We start from the raw sequence: 20,364 nt of genomic DNA on the forward strand, positions 1-20,364 counted from the left end.
CTGGTTCCCTGCTGCAGCGGCAAAAGATCTTGCCAAGCTGCAGCGGGTGATTCGCTCCGCGGAGAGGGTGATCGGCTGTCCCCTGCCCTCCCTCAGGTCCCTGCACGACTCCAGGGCGCTGAAGAGGGCGAGAAAGATCATGGCCGACCCCTCCCACCCCGGTCACAGCCTCTTCACCCTGCTCCCCTCTGGGAGAAGGCTGAGGATCCCAAAGGCTGTGAAAGCTCGACACAGACTGAGCTTCTTCCCCTCAGCCGCCAGGCTGATCAATGCCTCAAATGGCTCAATAAAGGAATCTGAATCTGAATCTGAATCTGAACCGGATCTCCTCTCTGGTAAACAAGAATACCTTGAAGACTCTAACAGGAGCACTCATTCAAGGGTACTACGACTATGCTTGCACCTCATGGTACCAAAGCACCTCAAAGGCACTAAAAACAAGATTACAAACATCACAAAACAAACTGGTCAGACTACTGCTTGACCTTACTCCTAAAACCCACCTCACCCCTGCCCACTTTGACAACCTAGGATGGCTTAGAGTAGACGACAGAGTACAGCAACTTGCAATGGGCCTGGTCTACAAGATACACTACACCACTAAGATACCCATGTGCATGTCGAAATACTTCCCAAAGGTCAGTGAATACCACGACAACAACACCAGAGGGAGTTCCACAAATCATGTTCAACCCAGATAAAATAATTTAAAAAGTAAAAAAAAAAAAAAAAAAAAAGTCATAACTTAGAAATGAGATTGCATAGGTCAATGAAGCGATATTGCGATTCTGTTTCGATTAATTGCCCAGCCCTACAGTGTGTACAGTAAGTTAGCTTGGTGATCATCATTGTGATGTAGGCTAAGCTGGCTAGCTACTGTTAGCATACAAGCTTTTACAAACACTGTAGCCTACTTACTTTTTCATCCGCAACTTTTTTTCTGATCCAGATGCATAAGTCCACTTCTTCATGTTGCTCAGTTGCTGGTTTATACTTCGGTCCTAATGTTGGCGCAAAGTTTAATTTAGCCTGACTTGACTTGTTATAACTGTACAGCTTACTAACTACTAAACAACAACTAAACTACTAGCTTGCTCTTTCACACAGTCAAAACTGGTCCAGCTGCAGGTCCGGAGGTTAGCTTTAGCTCGGGCCAATCTCAAGTTTCTCAAGTTTCTTTATTAGTTGTCATACAGAAGTACAGAATACTTTTATACAAAATGTAACAGAAAGAAGCATTTTGTATAAAAGTATTCTGTACTTCTGTATGACAACTAATAAAGAAACTTGAGAAACTTGAGATTGGCCCGAGCTAAACCTAACCTCCGGACCTGCAGCTGGACCCGTTTTGACTTTGCAATGCAGCAATCTCCGATTGGATTTTCAAGGCTGCCAATCATACTCAACCTCCGTGTATTGGATGTCAAGGGCTGTCAATCATTCAATCCCCCATTCAATGGCAAGAGTTTAACTGCACAGACCGTGCTTAGATGACGTGAATAGCCTATTTTGATTGGCTATTATTTATTATTTATTTAAGTCTGGGTCAACCTGTGCAGCCAACTGCATGAATATACTGCAGTCATTACTGCAGTGCAGGCCTGCTCAGAGCTGTCAATTTTGGCCATTTTTGAAGAAAAAAAGAAATTCACTGGCATTTCTTTTACAGAGGAAAACATTTCTAAAAAAAGAATAATAATAATAATAATAAAAAAATATATATATATGTAAATTAATAATAATTATGAATTATGAGTGAATTTGTGTTTCATGTGTTGTCATAGAGAAACCTCCACTGGTGTGTAGGCGTACTCTATCATGAGCTGCATCATACCCGCGGACACCCCAGGGATACTGTAGACTGGTTTCTCTGAGTCGCTCCAGCGAGTGAAGAGGGTTCTGTGGGATGGAGAATATAGAGATATCTGATGAGTAAACAGTAAGAAACATTCTGTCCTGTGTACTAATATATTTTCACTGTAGAAGTATAGGGTCTTAGCACAGTAGAAGTATAGGATCTTTTTACAGTAGAAGTACAGTATAGGGTATTTTCACAGTAGAAGCATAAGGTCTTTTCATGGTAGAACTATAGTATATTTTCATAGTAGAAGTACAGTATAGTATCTTTTTACAGTAGAAGTACAGTATAGGGTATTTTCACAGTAGAAGTACAGTATCTAGTCCATCCCTACCAAGCTAACCTGAACCAAGATAAACTTACCTGAAATAGGTGCTGCAGCCACACAGGATTGCCTTGTGGGCGTTAAACTCAGTGCTGTTGACTTTAATAACCACATCACAGAACCTTCCCTCCAGACGCAGTTCATTAAGGATTGTACAGGACATGGCGCTTGTTTCCTTTTCCATGTGGTGATTTTTAAATTGTATCTACAGTATATATTCAAGCTTACAGACAAGTAGCCGGAAACAACAAGTGATATCTTCACTTGTCTACTGAGTTCTGAGATCTTCTGAGAGAATTGTTGAATAGATACACAAATGTTCTAGAATGTTTGATTATGATATCATACTGTTTGATTTGATTTGATTTTTATTTGTCTCGAACATAGAAACATAAAACAAGTTTAAAAAACAAAAAGGTAAATAGTCAAAGACTATTTCCATACAATAAGTGTTTGAGAAGGAACAGGGGGAAGTAAAACAACTTATCAAGCCCTGCCCCTTCCTTACAATATTTTACATTATAATTTAATTAAAATAAAAATAATATAACAAATAATTCAAAATAAAATAAAAGTAGTTTTTTATATATCCAAATATCCAAATGAGAAAAAATAATAGGCAGTCACATTACTGCTCGTGGCGTATTACTGCCCTCCGCAATTCTTTTGATGGGCTCTTCTTCTTCTTCTTCTTCTTTTCCCGCAGTCTACTGGAACCTGTCATCCCCTACATTGTCCATTGGAGTGCAGCTATTGCTGCTACTTCCTGTCTGAGCCCCCCTTTGCAGGACACTCCTTGCCCCCTGCGATCTTATTCTGGGCTTCTTGGTCCCTCACAGCCCCCTCATCCAATTCCCTAACCACCTTCTCCCATTTCAGACCTTCCATTCCCAAATGTTGAACCGCTACCCTAACAATCATCTTTACCCTAGCTGTTCTACCCTTAGCCTCTGCCAGACCATTAACTACCCCTGCCACGAAGGCCACAATACCAAATTTCTCCTCCCTTACCCTCTCTCTATCCTCCTGCTCTACCCTCTCTGCCAAATGCCCTTCTCCAACCCCCTGCACCCTTTCTTGGCTTCCCTGTCCTACCCTGCTAACCGCCTCAGCATACGATAACTTACCCTCCCTTCTCACTCTCCGAACCGCGACCTCCTTCTTCATCACCTCGAACTCCTTCTTCATCACCTCACACCCCCTAAACGCTACACTATGCTCCCCACCACAACTACAGCACATCGGCTTCACTCCCTCTCCACACTTCCCATAGTCATGTTCCCCGCCACACCTAGCGCACCTCTGCCCCTTCATACACGTGGTAGCTATATGGCCTCCTGGCACCTATAACACCTAAGAGGATTCTGAACAAATTCCCTAACCCTATACACCATTTGCCCTGCAAACACCTCCCTAGGAATTTATACTCGCATCCAGACCAATACAGACATTCCTGTGACATCACAATGGAAAATGTTCTAGAATGTTTGATTATGACATCATACTGTGACATCACAACGGAACATGTTGAATAGATACACAAATGTTCTAGAATGTTTGATTATGACATCATACTGTGACATCACAACGGAACCTGTTTGAGTGCCATACATACATAGACGCCCATCGCATGTCCCCTCTGATACATGTGTAGGCAGCCAGTCGCATCTTTTCACCTGCCAGCGCGGACTCTCATTTGGCGAGGAGTAACGTGTAGGAGGCTCACACTGACCCCGCCATTTTCATGTCTCTGCTGTGCAGGTGCCTCAACCGACCTGTAGGAGTCGCTGTTTACAACGTCCAGATTACCACCCATCGACTTCCCACCCGCTAACTCTGCCAATTGAGTTAGTATGACGGCCGGCCCAAGCCGGAGGCAACACCGACAGCCGGATTCGATACTGGTGTCTTGTGCATTGGTGACGAGCGCAATGTCCACTGTGCCACCCAGCCACCTCCCTAAATTCACATTTGTACTGTGAGTTTTGTTTCTGTTATTAGTCTGACCTCTCACCTGGTACTAGTACAGCAAGGTAGAACCTTTGAGCATCTGCTCATGCTGGCATAGTACTCAAGATCATTGGGGGCACAAGCTTTCCCACCACATCAAGGTCACAGCAAAAGGGAAAGTCCTCACACTCCACTCAGGTACATTCTACCTTGTTGAGGCAGTTTATATGAGTGGCAGAGGTGAGTGGTTTGACAGGACACAGGTAGTAGTAGACTTTTATTGTCCCTTTATTGTTTCTTATTTATGTATATGTAATTTATAATATAATTAATTCTTATGAATTATTATCTACTTATTATATGCTATTTTTCAATTAGTTTTACCTTATTTTAATTACTTATATGTATTTAATTAATTATGTTATGTATTATAACTGAATAGTAGGAGTATCTTTCTCCAAAACCTAGAGATTGAGTTACTTAGTTGTTGTAGCTAGCTAATAGGTAATTATAATTATTCTAACCCCTTGGATCAAATCTGAGGTCACAAGTCTCTGGGTTATTATCATAGATTCAGAACTGAACTTCAATTCTCATATTAACAAAGTGACCAAAACATCGTTCTTTTTCCATCTCAGAAATATAGCAAAAGTATGACCATTTATGAATCAAAACGATGCTGAGAAGCTAATTCATGCATTCATATCTAGCCGGTTAGACTACTGTAATGCACTTTGCACAGGTCTCCCTAAGAAAACCACAGAGGCTTCAGCTAATCCAAAACTCTGCAGCCCGACTGCTAACTAGAATTAAAACAGTCAAAAGAGGATCGGTGATGCAGCCTTTATCAACTACGTCCAAACAAAAAACTGCCCTGCAGGGGTGGTAGTGCAATACCCGTAGTACGCTCTGCTGAGGACATTACTCCCTTTGATATTTTATTTGACTGTACTACTACACTGCACCTTAACATACGCAAGACACTTTCTGTAAATCATTTACATAATTTTATATTTTATCTTACTACTACTATTACCATTCTAGTATTCATTGTCGTTTCTTAATTGTGCACTGTTGAGTCTGAGCTTGAAACACAAGCATTTAATTACCTGCAATGCCCCTGTATTGTTGTGTATTTGACAAAGCACTTGAATAAACCCTTGTTTCATATTCCTGTGTGAATTCACCCGCTTCATATTCCTGTGTGAATTCACCCGCTTCATATTGCTGTGTGAATTCACCCCTGCTTCATATTCATGCATGAATTCACTCGTGCGTTTGCTGTAATTATTTGGAATAACAAATACCAGCACAGCAATTTACTCATCTCTTAATAGGCTAGATTGCATTCAATTAATTTATTAAATAAATAAATCATTAAGGCCAGAGTTGTCATGCCAACCTCTTCATGTGAACAGAGGACATGGCAACTAAAACATAACAAAGGCTTCACACCAGCACCGGGCCCTTTTGATCACGATAACCACTTAAATAAAACACGTTTATTTTCCCAGCTGTTCTCTGATGTAGAGCAAATTAATAGGTTCAGCAGGCTTGGTTTTGATCCACTGTATCTGCATGTGGCCGTTGAATAGACGCCCAAAATAACCCACTCGTCCATCCATTATTAACAGGCTGCTATGCGATACGAACAGTGGCTAATCAAGACGGCCGGCTACTCGTTTCACCTCGTGTCTGGCAGAGAGTAGGCCAATTAGGAGGACCGACATGTTGTTCAACATGTTGCTCATTCGTGTGCTGAGGTTTCATCCCCCTCTGCCGTTTTGCAACACTGCCTTTATGACAACATTTCACTATGACAAAACCTTCCTTCCTCTCAAGTTTACCCGACAACATCCGTTTTAAGAATTCACGTTATTCCTTGACACCCAAATTAGGCTTGAACTGTGGTTCAGAACTGTTGGCAACACAAGAACATCAACCTCAATTGGGTGCGAGAACTCCACATACCATGTTATGGCTCCACAGGGCATCATGGTCCATGGAGCAGCCCCAGACTTTACATCCAGGTAACATCGCAAATTCAATGTTCACTCTCTCAAGTGTTGAGAATTAATAGGTGGCATTTCGCCTTTAAGGCACTCGAAAAATCCATTGCTTTGATAAATCTGTGTACAGACAGTCTTGAAGTTGAGCGCGTATCTCTGCATCCAGGAAATTGACAGGCAGGTTGGTTGGAAACAATAGGTACTAATCCACTTCCCCCAAGCAGGGCCTTTGCTCTTGTCTGCTTGGCATACTTTAGCTGCACAATGTTACGCCACACAACCTGAAGCAACAAGACAACGTTCCATTTTCTCTTTCAGTTTGTCGGCCTGATTGATTAATTGATGAAAATTGTATTAACAGATTGCAGAATGGGTACAATACAGTACGGCTCAATACACACAATTGTTGAGGGGATGCAGACCAGAGAAAGAGTTTCGTCTGGTTTACATCACTGTCCCCCATTTTCAATTCATGTCGAAACACAAGCATTTAATTACCTGCAATGCCCCTGTATTGTTGTGTATTTGACAAAGAACTTGAATAAACCCTTGCTTCATATTCCTGTGAATTCACCCGCTTCATATTGCTGTGTGAATTCACCCCTGCTTCATATTCCCGTATGAATTCACCCCTGCTTCATATTCATGCATTCATGACATACAGATATACAGTACTGAGATCCTAACAAACTATATACATTCGAGGGTGAGGAAACTGTACATTAGGAGGGGGTTGGGGGGGAATTTTGGACAATTACGGGGGCCAGTTTCGAATTGCAGCCTCCCGTAGGTGCTCTTTGAGGGCAGTTTTTAAGGTGGGTAGGGATTCACATTATTTTACGACTGTGGGTAGGGCATTCCACATTGTTGGCATAATTTCAAAATGTGTTTAGTCCCTTGTTTGTGCCTAATCTGGGTTGAACATGATTTGTGGAACTCCCTCTAGTGTTGTGGTCGTGGAATTCACCGACCTTTGGGAAGTATTTCGACATGTACCGTACATGGGTATCTTAGTGGTGTAGTGTATCTTGTAGACGAGGCCCATTGCAAGCTGCTGTACTGTCGTCTACTCTAAGCCATCCTAGGATGTCAAAATGGGCAGGGGTGAGGTGGGTTTTAGGAGTAAGGTCAAGCAGTAGTCTGACCAGGCCTGATGCCTTACACTCTGTACTCAATCACTGTGGGGAAGCTTATCTTATCTTGAAGCTTAGCTTGGAAAGGTAAAGGACAACCTTTCAATTTGAGAGAATTTTATCAGAACATTCACTTTATATAAATCTTAATAAAATGATACACATTGAAACAGGAAGTTTAAATGCAACATTCTAGCTCCAGTGTTCCAAGGACCCAACTGTCCTTTTCACCTAGTCTGTTCCTTTCACAGTATGAGACAAAGACAAAGCATACGAAATTAAAGTGTAAAACATTTGACTGACCAAATCAAATAATTTAAGTGTTTACATATCTTTATTGTCTTGAGAATTAATCTACAAACAATGAAATTATACCAATGAAGCAGTTGTTTATACATTAGACCAGTGTCACAAAATGACACCCGTCGGTAGGAATTTACTCTTAAATATCGTCTTCTAGGAGATTGGATACATCTTTTACATACACATAATGCAGTGGGCGAACAAACGGCAAGATCAAACTGAAAACAAAACAAAAATTCATTAAATTCTCGACTGAAAACCTCAGACGACAAACATTCAATACAGTTCAGTTAGTTGTAAAATATTTTCAATTCTAGTTGGAAGTATTGTGAAGCAGCACACCAGAGTTGTGAAAGATGCGGATGCCAGTGGTATACAAGTAACTTTAGATTGTTCTGCAACATTCACTTTGTGTTTTTGGTTGACACTTTGGTAGAAGTACTGTGTGAACTCAGTCATATTTAACTTTAGGCGGGGTAAAAAAAAATCACCAAACATGGTGAACTGGCAAAGTCTGCACAAAATGTTGACAATAAAAACAACATTAAGCCCATATGAACTTCCAATTATTTCGTGCAATATTATGTGTGAATTTTAACGCCTGGAATGCCGATGGCTCGACAGTAGAGACGTCTCGACACGTTTCACTTGTTCCATGTTAAACTACCTTGTATTCACTCTGCATGCTGAATCAGCCACACTGTCAAACCCTGGTTGTGCGCGGTACTGCTTTTGTTTTGAGTGTACAGTATGTGTGCGTGTATGTGTGTACAGTAAGTGCGTGTGTGTTTTAAAAAGTGTGTGGGGAGTTGGACGAAGGGTAAAAAGGACCACCTCAGGGGCCTCTGCAAGAGGAACATCAGTCCTGGCCCACCACAGTATCTGGGTTACAGGCAAGGACGTCAAAAACAGCACCCACACACAAACACGCTGGTGTTGTGTGGTGGCGCTCCTCTGACAAGAGACACACTGGGTGGTGTCTATTAGAGACATCAGCAGAGTAACCCCGCTGTTTAGCAGGCTGTTCTCCCAAGTCAACTCAACCAGGGATGCCGACAGAGACGTCGACGACTCTGGACTCTTTTCCGGTCACCTCTCAGTTCTAAGCTAGACAGGGCCCCGCCCTTAGTGCACTTTGGCTCATTCCACATCAAAAACTGAGCCATGATGATGATGTTGGTGATGATGAGATCAACACCTCCCACCCCCATCAAAATTAAGTGGCTTTGTTCAGACTCTTTGTCGTGTTGTTAAGTTGTTGTTTTTTTTCCTGAGAAACGATTAGTCTTGGGGTGGGGAAGGGGGATGCTTGGAACTAAGAGGAGAGAGGGAACGAGGGAGAGGTGAAGAACAGCCCGCTAAACAAGCAGGGTTTAACCTCAGCAACCGGCCTGGGCGATGTCTCCACCGGAGCTCTTGGTCACCTCCAGGGTGGTGAAGATCTGGGATGGAGAGAGGAAATGTCCAAGTCAGGTAATGCCATTGTAGGGGATGTTTTTTTTAAAGAATTGTATAAAATATTCAAAGGATATTTTAAAATAATGATAATAAAACACATTGTTTTATTCAATGTAGGCTGTTATGCAAGCTTTTCTCTAAATGTTTGCATTTTTAAGGTGGCCTTTTTGGGCTCACCCACATTCCCAGAGTGGAACATTACACTCTGTAACATTTTCCTTTCAGATTCAGATTCCTTTATTGTCACGTCATTCAGTACCTTACAGGAAAAGAAAGTGAAATTAACTTAGCTGTGGTTCCTCGACCATAGCAGCATCCAATATAATATAAATAAACTAAAATAATAATAACTTGGCTGCTCGACAGTTGTTTGATGACTCTGCTTTAGTTGATCACCATGATCTTAAAATGGCCATTTTAACTCCTCTGTTTGTTAATTTGCCCAACTTTTGAGTCACTTTGTTCGAGCTGGTCACAGTGTCTCTCCAGGCGCCTGTAGCTGTGTATGCATGCATTTTCTTTTGCATCCGTCACTACAGGCTGCATGTGTGTGTAAGAGAAAAAATAAACGATGTTCCAACTCTCTCAGGCAATGCAATTCAATGACATTTACATTTAGTGTAAATGAAGACAACAGAAAAAGTCATAGCACGTTTTACAAACATAACATGTCAACCTTTGCAGAATTAAAACCTAAAGCAGAGTTCCTCTTTAGGTCAAAGAAAACAAAAGAGGAAAAATCTAAACATTTCTGATTAAACATGCGAGTGGATGAACACGTCTCCTACCTCAGCGCAGGTGGGATGGATGCCAATGGTGTTGTCCAGCTGCTCTTTGGTCACGCCACACTTCATCGCTGCGCCATAGCCCTGCGTCACTTCCCCAGCATTGGGACCCAAGTAGTGGAACCCGATAACTCGATCCTAGACCAAGAGATGGGACACTTCCGTCAGCCAAATCCAGGTGGGGTTATTAACCTCAGTGGCAATTGTTATTCACCGTCAAAGATGAGAAAAATAATAATAATAATTGATATTCTCCGTTTGTGCATTACAATTTACTCAAGCATAGGAACAGACACAATATGTCTGACACTGGGAATACATTCCTTGAGGTCCATAGATGTCCCTAGATACCAAGAACATGCTAATGGACCTAGAAGTGGAGCAATCTTCCATTTACTTGGGTATGTACCTTTCGGCACATTTTCAGAAAATATGGCTAGGGCTTAAGAGGTTAATAAAGAAGTGATAAAACAAGCGTTTCCATTCCTACGATGATTCATAGCATTGACAAAGACATCTTGGTGGGTTTCAGGCGATCATCATTAAATGACAACCGTGGTTAACTCTTTCAGTGCCACTCACGAGATTTCTCGTGTTTTTTTATAGGTGGTTGCTAGCCACTCACGAGATTTCTCGGATTTTTTTTTTTTTTTGCGATCTGAAAAATTATTGCATCACCCGAGCCTACCCGAGTATAGCCGAGGGGCGCCGACGATCACTGTGGAAAAAAGCGCCCCCTGTCGTCTCCCAGATGACATAAGTGATTTTGGAATGGACTCAATGAAAATGAATGGGGAAAGAAATCCGGTACTCCACATTTTCCAGTTCACTGATCCAGCCGGGGTTACCAGAGTTCATTCTGGAGCCTCAGATCCCCGCGGATCATAGAGATCTACTGTGTCGCGTTGGATCCATACACGTATCGATTTTTTCGAATGGTGATCAGGAATTGGAATATACCAGTTGGATACCATCTGATGTCAGGTAAGGACTCTATGTTATCAGTGGTAGGATAATCGGAGTAAGTTTGATGAAGTTATAAGCTGTTTTGTGAAATGTCTTCTTTCGGTTTCACTGTAAAACTCCGTGAGGTAATCAACGGAGCGATTATCAGTGCGCGGCCGTAATGTGCTTGCGTGCACGTATAATATTGATCATCTAGCGTTTATTTGAAAACGATTCATAAAAAGGCCGACGAATATCAACGTTGTGGAATATTCCACTAAAAGACGATTTTCATAGAATGCTCCAGAATGAGCTGTTTTTTATATCAAAACGGGGGCTTTTCTAACTGCTCTGAAATGGAAACGACGCGATAAAAAACAATCTGTCTTCACAGCACTGACTGGAAAATAGTCTTTGATAATGCGATGGGCAGATTAGACACATAGCCATAATTTAAAACATAGATTAGGCGATATTAACGTTAAAATTGGCGCCGATGGTGGCATTCAAGCGGTAAAACGGAAAACCAGGCGTGGCACTGAAAGAGTTAATGAGTTGTGTTGTTGGCATTGTACCATGTTGCTATGGGGTTAAGGGGAACACCGGACACGCCAATACTATCATAGTATTAAACTATATCAAGCCTATCTTGATCCTCCAATCGCAACTGTGAGGGCAAGGCTAGAGATAAGTCAATTACTGTGAACTTGTACAATTACTGAAGACCATGTTATCAATTTAAACTCAAAGTGTCGCACTGAGGCACTTCAGTGTTAAATGTGACTCAGTGGATGCCAATATCACCTGTTAAAGCAACTTAAAGACAACCATACAGCGAGACAATCTTACGTTGTCCAGTTTATTGCAAATAATCTTGGAGTAGCATTTGTTGTTGTCCCTGTTGGGCACGGTGAACTCCAGGGGCCAGAACAGACTGTGGTAAACCTGCAGGGAAGCACGTTCAGAGGTAAGAGACAACAGGGATGAATAAACCACAGTGTATTTAATAGTCAATTAATTATTAACGCAATCATTTATTAATTAGTTCAATTACATTATATGGTAGAAGTCCCTAGACATGGTATTGCTATTTTTTCATCTACATCATTTCATGGTGATGTAATCAACACAACACAAGAATTCAATGTCCCCTCTCGTGACATCACTGGTGGCCATATTCAAACTCATTCACTCTCAGTAACAAAATGTATGTGTTTTTGGATGTGTGTGAGATCATGTGCAAAATAAATCAGCATTGTTTATTGAACTTAAAGTGCCACTTTCAGTTCTTGGTATCAAATTATGATCACCACACAATCAATGGTTGAAAACATTTGTGCTCCCATTCCAAGTGGAAAAACCAGAAATTTACACAGAACCACAGCACTCATCTTTGGGGCAACGTAATTGCAGTCAGACAATTCAATCAAGTGAACATGATACCCATGGGCAATGAAAGATTCAGACAACGGTTTGTGTGCTCTTGTACTTCCATCCTTGTGAGGACCACAGGTCCCCGCAAAGACAGAAAGATGAGCTAAATCTCATTTAGTCACTTTAGGGGTGGGGTTAACATTAGGGTACGAGTTAAAGCAGACACTTAGAAATCAAAAGGGATGGGGCTTCCGGTGGTGATGATGTAGGAGAAAGTCAGGCGAAAGAGGTCTCCCGGTTTAATTGTTCAGATTTACCTGTAAATATTTTTTTTATTTGTAACAGAGTAATAAACGACGATATCATTTTAATTTGGTGGCGAAATGAGCAGTAAACCTAAAGCGTTGAGCTCAAGTCAACTAGCCACTCGCAGTGCAGCAACTTTAGTTTGCAAGCTCGCTAAGATGGCGGCCGCAAAAACTTGGATACTAGCGTCGCATCCAAAGAAGTCCCTGAAACCCTATCCGTGAGGTAGTTACGGACCTGGAGAAGCAACAAGCCTCACTTCGGGAAGACATTTCGGCTCCAATTCAGGAGTCGGTTAAGCCGCTACAGTCCTCGGTAGACGCACTCCGCGCAAGACCGTGAATAACTTTCAGGGCCGCCTTACTGCTGTGGAGTCCCTAGCTGGGGAAAACTTTGAACTCCTAACAAACCCTGAAACAACGGTCAAATCACTTCAGGCCCAGAATAGACTGCTTCAAGACCGCCTTGACGACCTTGAAAACAGGCCTCGCAGAGTTAACCTCTGTATAATAAACATCCATTATACGGCAGCGAAATGGGATGAGACCCGATAAGAGTTCGTATCTGGTCTGCTGATGAAATTCCTCTGCCCTAGCGTTTTCACCAAACCACCAGAGCGAGAGAGAGCACACCGCTCTCTAGCCCCCAAGCCAAAGGAGGAGGGCATCACCCGGGCCGGAAAAGTTCATAAATTGTCTTTATATGCCGACGATAGGGATGGGTACCAAATCCGGTACTTTTAAGGGTATCGACCGAATCACATCGGTACTACAGAGTACTGATTGAAATTATTATTATTATTTTTTATAAAGTCTGATTACGTCAACATTACGTTACCGCGAAACGAAACCTATGAAGTGTGCCGCACGTTCACACACACAATACACGCTTACCTAGGATTTGACTCGATTAAACAACAAAGCAGTCCGAGTAATGGCAAGCCGAAAACGGTCGCAAGTGTGGTTACACTTTACAAAGCTAGATGCAGACAACGCTCGCTGCAATATTATATATATATTAACAAATTGTTCTAAATAAATAATAATGATAATAAATAATTTGAAGTTTGGACAAATGTTTTTTACAAACTGAGGTAGGTAGATTACATTTTTAGAGACTAAAGTACCGAAAAAAGGTACCGGTATCGATTCACAGGTACCGGTATTGGTTCAAATGTGAACGGTACCCAACCCTAGCTGACGACCTCCTTTTATACATGTCGCAGCTGTTTCTCTCCCTATAGTTCAATATATTGGATAAATTCGGGTCCTACTCCGGCTATAAGCTGAACCTCCTTTTTCCAGAAAAAAATATACCCCAGACTTTTTTCCCTTTCAAATACACCACAGATGGATTTCGTTTAGGTTTTTTTATTACCAATTCAAATCAAAACAATGTTTTCGTAAAATGTCTCACCTCTCCTTGAGGTGTAAACTTATTTGATGGATGGGCGGGCCGATAAAATTTTGTTAAAATGGTAGTGTTGCCAAAGTTTATCTTTTCTCTATTATTCCGGTCCTCATTAACACTTTGAGTGCCAATGACGAGATTAGTCGTCCTAACTTGCCATGTGTTGAGTGCCAATGACGAGTTTTCTTGTCTTTTAATCGTTATTTCTTTTATTAGCGATATCCATTCATTTTTCATCCATCCAGCCTGACGTTATCATTGTGAATGGGTCTGAGCTCGAAAAGGGCAAATACCGCTGCCTATCGTCTCCCGGATGGTAATGCACATCATTGGATTGGATTGGGTGGCCATGTGCATCAGAAAAAAAATCCGGTCCGGGGTTTTCCCCATCTCTGGCAAGCAGTATCGTGTTACCAGATTGACTTGGAATTGGATTAATCTTTTTGCAGAACATCTGATGTGAGGTAAGGACTCTATTTTACCAGTATTTGGTTAATCAGATGTTTTTTTCTCAGCCATCGCAGCGTGTGTGTGTGTGTGTATATATGACGTTAGCGCTGACCAGGTCATGGATAATAGATTTTTCAGCCCGCTTCTCTAGCGTGCATAAGTACACATACTATCGATAATCTAGCGTTTATTTTAAAACGATTAATAAATCAGCCGAAAAATGAGGGAAGGTAAGGGATAATGGACCTAATCTAATCTAATCTAAACTAACTGATGGGGAAAAGCCTTGGTGAAGGTGTGTTTTTAAAGCGGATTTGAAGGTGTCCAGGGTTGGGGCGTTGCGGATTACAATATGTACATATTGTACAATATGTACAATAAAACAATGATTTACATTCGTATTTACAGTGATTTAATATGCAGCGAAATAACGTTATACGATTTAAAATATAAATACAAATAGGTAACGTGGTTGTTGCTTTTAAAAATGGTGGTTGGCTTTAGAGATGAATGGTTATGATCGCCAGAGAGATACTAGCCACAGATTCAGGGTCAGTTATTTCCCCATTGTACAAATTGTTAAGCTTATGGAATGTAACGGAAATCTGATCCTAGGTCTGCGACTAAAGCCAGGAGTCTATGCTGTGGTGACGCCAGTCAGCAGCGCCAAATGGTAGTGTAGTTTCTCAGTGAACGAAAACATAAACGTTGTTATTTTGCTACCTTTGCGATTAATTGCGAATATTTTCATGTTGAGCTATAGATTGTGGATGAATACGCACAGAAAGGTACAACATGCAAATGTCCATGCTTTATTTGTTTTAAACAAGACGATTTAGAAATTGGCAATGGGGAAATACATTGCGTTGGACAGAGGGTGGAACATGGAAAAACGGCAATGACGTAACCACTACACCTCCCTATTAGGAGATCAGTGTTACAGCTCCCCGAAGCTCTCGTGGCCTGGCATTGCCAAATTTTTTACACTATTACTGGTCTTGTAACATTCATAAACTTTTATCATTGATTATCCGTCACATCTGTATTTATGCTTATCTATTTTTATTTATGTGGTTTCTGTATTGTTGAACATATACGTTTGTTGTCGCTCTCCTTGGGTGGGACGGGGTGGAGTTAGGGCAGGGGTCGGTAACCTGCGGCTCCGGAGCCAATCAGCTGCGGCTCCCTGGCCCAAATTTTTTGTTTCTTTCTTATTTTGGAGATCGATGTCATACTGTGACACTGAAATGAAAAAATATTTCATCAACAAAAATATTTTGTCAACAAAAATATTTCATCAACTAAAATATACAGTACGTCACAACCCGCGCCTCTCCCTGCCGTCTGCAAGTGGCTAATCTTGAGGTTACGACCCCCCAGTAAGCTAACCATGGATAAATCCAAAAAAAGAAAAGTCTGAGGAAAATAGAGGGTTTAATTCAGCATGGACAGATTAATTTGCTTTCACGACTAACGATGCAGGCTTACCTGTATGCCTGATATGTGGTGCGAAATTTGTGAACAACGAAAAATTCTCTTTTTATTTGATAGATTTTCCACAAATAAGGGAAGGACTCAAATAGAGCTGCATAGTTCAGGGTTTTATTTCAAAGTAGGTCTACAGATGCCAGTGTTTTTTCTACTTTTCTGTGTTTTATTTCAAAGTAGGTCTACACATGGTAGTCTTTTTTCAAAGTAGACTACTTTTTATTTTATAAATGTTCCACAAATATTACATTACATTACATAAGGGAAGGACTCAATTATACCTGAATAGTTCAGGGTTTTATTTCAAAGTCGGTCTACAGACACCAGTGTTGTCTCCTCTTCTGTGTTTTATTTAAAAATAGGTCTACACAGCCAGTATCTTTTCTCCTTTTCATAAGAGTTTGAGGTTTTCCTTTGTTATAACAGGTAAAAACAGCAATAAAAAGTAAATTTCTTTCTTTTTGTTGCTTTATAATTCCATTAATGCAACAAACTGTGTGCTATAAGTATAAAGTATAATAAATCGCAAATTATTTTGGGTATGCAATTGTCAGGCGTTTTATGTTAAATGTGGGGTATGCTTGGGGATATATAAAACGTTATACACTGTTATCTTCATTTTAAGGGTAAATAGGTTGTGCGGTTCCCTGAGCATTTTATTTTGTGGGAGGGGGGAAAAGTGGCTCTTTTGATAGTAAAGGTTGCTGACCCCTGGGTTAGGGGATAAACATTTTTTTTTTTTAAACTTTGGCCATTTCCCTGGCTCTTTTATACGTTTATCGCATTTATACTTGGTCAAGTTCGACCGACAGAAGCAGGCTGAAAGGGTTCAGATGGGGGGGAAGACACTCTGGGAAAGGCACAGCTGCAGTCCGGGATTCGAACTCGCTCAGCCCCAGATCCGTGACGAGCACGGTTGTCCACGGCGCTGAAATAGCACTCGCGGTACGTGGTGAGCTACTGGAGCTCGCGGGGATAAAAAAATTTAATAGAAAAATAGAAGATTTCTCTCATTTGATATTTTTGCACCTGCATAATGCTTCCAATAAAGAAAGTAAAAAATTTAATTAAAAAAGAAATCATTCTAAATTAATTTGTACTAGCAAATTAATTAATAATTAGTCACATTTGATAAATAAGCAAGCATGTAGTAAACTGAAGTTGATCCAATCAAAGGCATATCCATGAACAAAAACAAAAACATGGCCCATAAAACACAAGATGGATAGCTTAAAATTAGACTACTTCAAAATGTATTGGTTTGTAAAACTGTTTTGTATAGAGAAGAGTGATCGATAAAGTGTGCGTGCATGTGCGCGTGTTGACTTGCCTCGATGTTGTCCTTTCCGTAGAGGGAGGTAGCGTTCTCCTCAGCCAGACCACAGCTGCCATACTCCAGAGGTGTGAAGACTGTGGTGGGGACGTTGATGTAGTCACACTGCACCAAGTAAAAAAATACTCATTACTGGACATTAAGCTTCTTTAAGAAAAAAAAAGGCTTTTACTATAATTTAATTCATGGATTTTACTTGAGATGTCCAGTACAGAGTTGGAAGACAACTGGGTTCCTAGTCATGTTTAGCAGGAACCCCATATAAAGTTGAAGCCCCCATAAAAATGATATGAACTCTGGATGGGTATACTGAGCATGTGTACCTTGGCTGATGAGCCAGTGTAGAGGCGTCGTGCCAGCAGCCTTCCGGCCTGGATGGCCACAGGCGTCAGCTCCCACTTCCCCTCCAGGATGTCACCGATGGCATAGATATGAGGCACATTGGTCTGCTCTTCATCGTTCACTGGTACCTTTCCATTCCTGGAGGGAGACGAGGAGAAAGGAATGTCAGGGATTAGGGATGGGAATCGAATATACTGGTAATAGTCCAATAGTCGTTAATTATAAAAAAAATAATTATAGTTTATAAGAATATTGTTTTGTCTCAACAAGCACCTACACTGTGTAGTGTATTGAGAGGGGAACCTACTAACTGTTACACTGCTGAACGGCATGCTGGGTACGGTTCACTAGCTAGCCAGGTAGCATAACAGTTTGTTAACAGCTATGTTAACAGCTAGAACAGAAAAGAAAGACGAGACCAGAGATGTTACATTGTAGCAATGTTTTGTTTGCCATGTTTTTAATAAGCTCACACATTTGAAGCATCAGTGATGTAATGTTCAGAAAGAATGCTTTTGAAAGATTTGTGACTCGCAAATATCTAGCGGTTAGCAATGACAGCAGCCAGCTAGCTCACTTGTTTGATTATCTCACGTCCGCTATTAAGTAAAAAACAAACGATAGGTTAACATGGAAGCTCAGACATCAACAATGTAACTTTCGGAATTAATGCTTATGGGGGGGGGGGGGGGGGGGGTCCCAGTGACTATCGAATATCAATTTGATTTGTTTGCCCATCCCTAGTAGGAATAGGAGATGACTGTCATTCTACTGCAGGACAATAGTTTATACCAGTTCTGCATGTTAAACTTTGAAGTACTGGTCAATACACACTGATCCCATCCTATTATTCATCATGCATGCTTCTATGTAAAAAAGTATGCAGAATATTAAAGTTGTCACGCTTTCAATCAATAGGCTTCTTCCTCTAGGGGTCATCAATGTGCACCACAAATTTGAAAACATTAGAACGAAAGGTATTCGAGATACAAATTCTAAAAGTTTGGCCTGATCAAAAATCAGACTTAGATTTTCAATTCTTTATGCATTCAAATGTATTCCTGCTACAGAGTGCCAATTATAGATTATACACGACATAGCTTGCTTTGGCTGAGAAAAATACGTTATATTTCAACCAGTTAAACAGAGAAACAAATAAGACTTGAGAAAAGAGAGCAAGAGAGGAAGAATCATTATTTAGATCGTAACGTCAATATTTAACACATTCGGGGCCATTGGGACCCGTCTAATCCCACTCTATGAGGCCAGCTTTTCATTACAAGTTTTCACTGTGCGTGAGGTTGTTTGTAGAGCTACCGTAAATCCTCTAATAGTGGAGGGTACTCGATTAAAGGACGGGCCTCTTATAATGGCCGAGGGTTTGATGCATGCAGACAAATAAAGGCCGGTCTCCAATATAAGGTTGCAAAAAAAAGTTTTATTTTTTATTTTTCGTGCCGTGATATAGAATGAGATAAACTCTTGCCAACGCAAATCAAGTGCTGCCTCCCGCTACACTGACTACCGTACATTAACATTTCCCTCTGGTTGGCGTTAGCTTTAGCGCTAGCCGCTAGCTAACGTTGTCATAATATCTAGATCTGTGGTGTCAGCTGGATGACGTTGACTTCGTTTGCAAACGTTAACGTTCGCTAACGTTAACGTTCGCTATCTATATGGCGTTGGCTAGAGCTGCCGCGATTACCGCATTACCGCGGTATCGCTGTTACATCACGGCCACCGCAGAGTAGGCTGAATACCGCATCACCGCTGTTTTTTATAATAATAATAATAAAGTACCCTCCTCTCGTTGGGCTTGCGGCTCTGCAGATATACCCTACTCCTCTATCGAGGTTCCAAGCGACCCTATTGGGTACCAGAAAAGTCACGTGAAACATTGCAGACCACTGATTGGTCAGAAGAGAGACGCGTCACACGTTGGAGCGTCCTGCAGTTTTTTACGTCCTGAATGTCAGCCATTGATCAGAGCTCATCACAATACGGCTAATAACGTTAGCTTTAGCTCCCCGCCGGAGTGGACTACCATCGCTCCTCAGGAGTACTAAATGAGACATAATGATTTTACTGTCTGCAACGAATGTTATAATAAAAGCCCTTCGTTCTATACACTTGTCTGATTGAAAACTTTATTAACAGACCGCAGAATGGGACAACTCAGCACGCTCTGAGCAAAGAAAGGAACTGAGATATGAATTGAGTATTGCTTGCCTTGCTATGGTCCGGTAAATACGCTGATGTTATTGAACGTATAACTATATAATGTTAATGCCACAAAACGAATGCCTTTATTATAAAGTAGTAACTTTATAGTAATAATAATAAGAAAGGGTCGGGGGGGTAACCACCCCTGCCCGCGACACCGAGTGAACGGCGCACGACCAGAGGGGAAACTTCGAATCCGTGTTTCACTTTCAATAACTAATGCGTGCTTGCCGAATCCCAAACAATATTCATGCTGCAAAGTCATCCTCTAAAGATAGACATTTAGACTAGAGGCAGGCTATATGCTATAAAGAGTAGACTACTAAAAAAAAAAATGCATTCAAACTTTTTTTTTAAATTTTTTGTGTAATAACCGCGGCGGTAGGAAATATTTTGCAAATTTGTGCGGTAAGGAAAACATCAATACCGCGGCAGCTCTAGCGTTGGCAGGAGAGGCTGGCGTTGTCCAGTTGACACATTACAGATCATGATGCTATGATAACGTTAGTAGCTAAAGCTATTGCCTGTTATTGATTCAACTCGATTCGACTGAGGAAGTCGAGAAGGTAGGTACCACACGCTAAATCGTCCCCGGACCCTGCAACCTAGTATAGACAGTTCCAACTTCAGTGTGTGAATTACGTTAATCCCACAATTACTCACACTGCACTC

The 20,364-nt window shown here is 41.2% G+C and overlaps 1 protein-coding gene across 2 annotated transcripts in view; it reads right to left on the reverse strand.

Moving 5' to 3' along the window:
- Positions 1-7,595: 7,595 nt before the first annotated feature.
- txnrd3 (thioredoxin reductase 3) overlaps positions 7,596-20,364 on the reverse strand; it is a 63,148-nt gene continuing 50,379 nt past the window's right edge. For both annotated transcript variants that reach the window (XM_084316349.1, XM_084316350.1), the window contains exons 12-16: positions 17,451-17,607; positions 17,125-17,232; positions 11,616-11,711; positions 9,825-9,959; positions 7,596-9,020 (exon numbers count right to left, since the gene is read on the reverse strand). In XM_084316349.1, the coding sequence (XP_084172475.1) occupies positions 8,958-9,020; positions 9,825-9,959; positions 11,616-11,711; positions 17,125-17,232; positions 17,451-17,607 (559 nt within the window). In that variant the 3' untranslated portion in view covers positions 7,596-8,957. The remainder of the gene's footprint in view (positions 9,021-9,824; positions 9,960-11,615; positions 11,712-17,124; positions 17,233-17,450; positions 17,608-20,364) is intronic.

Source organism: Notolepis coatsorum (genome assembly GCF_963971535.1).
Source record: "Notolepis coatsorum genome assembly, chromosome: 6".
NCBI lineage: Eukaryota > Metazoa > Chordata > Actinopteri > Aulopiformes > Paralepididae > Notolepis > Notolepis coatsorum.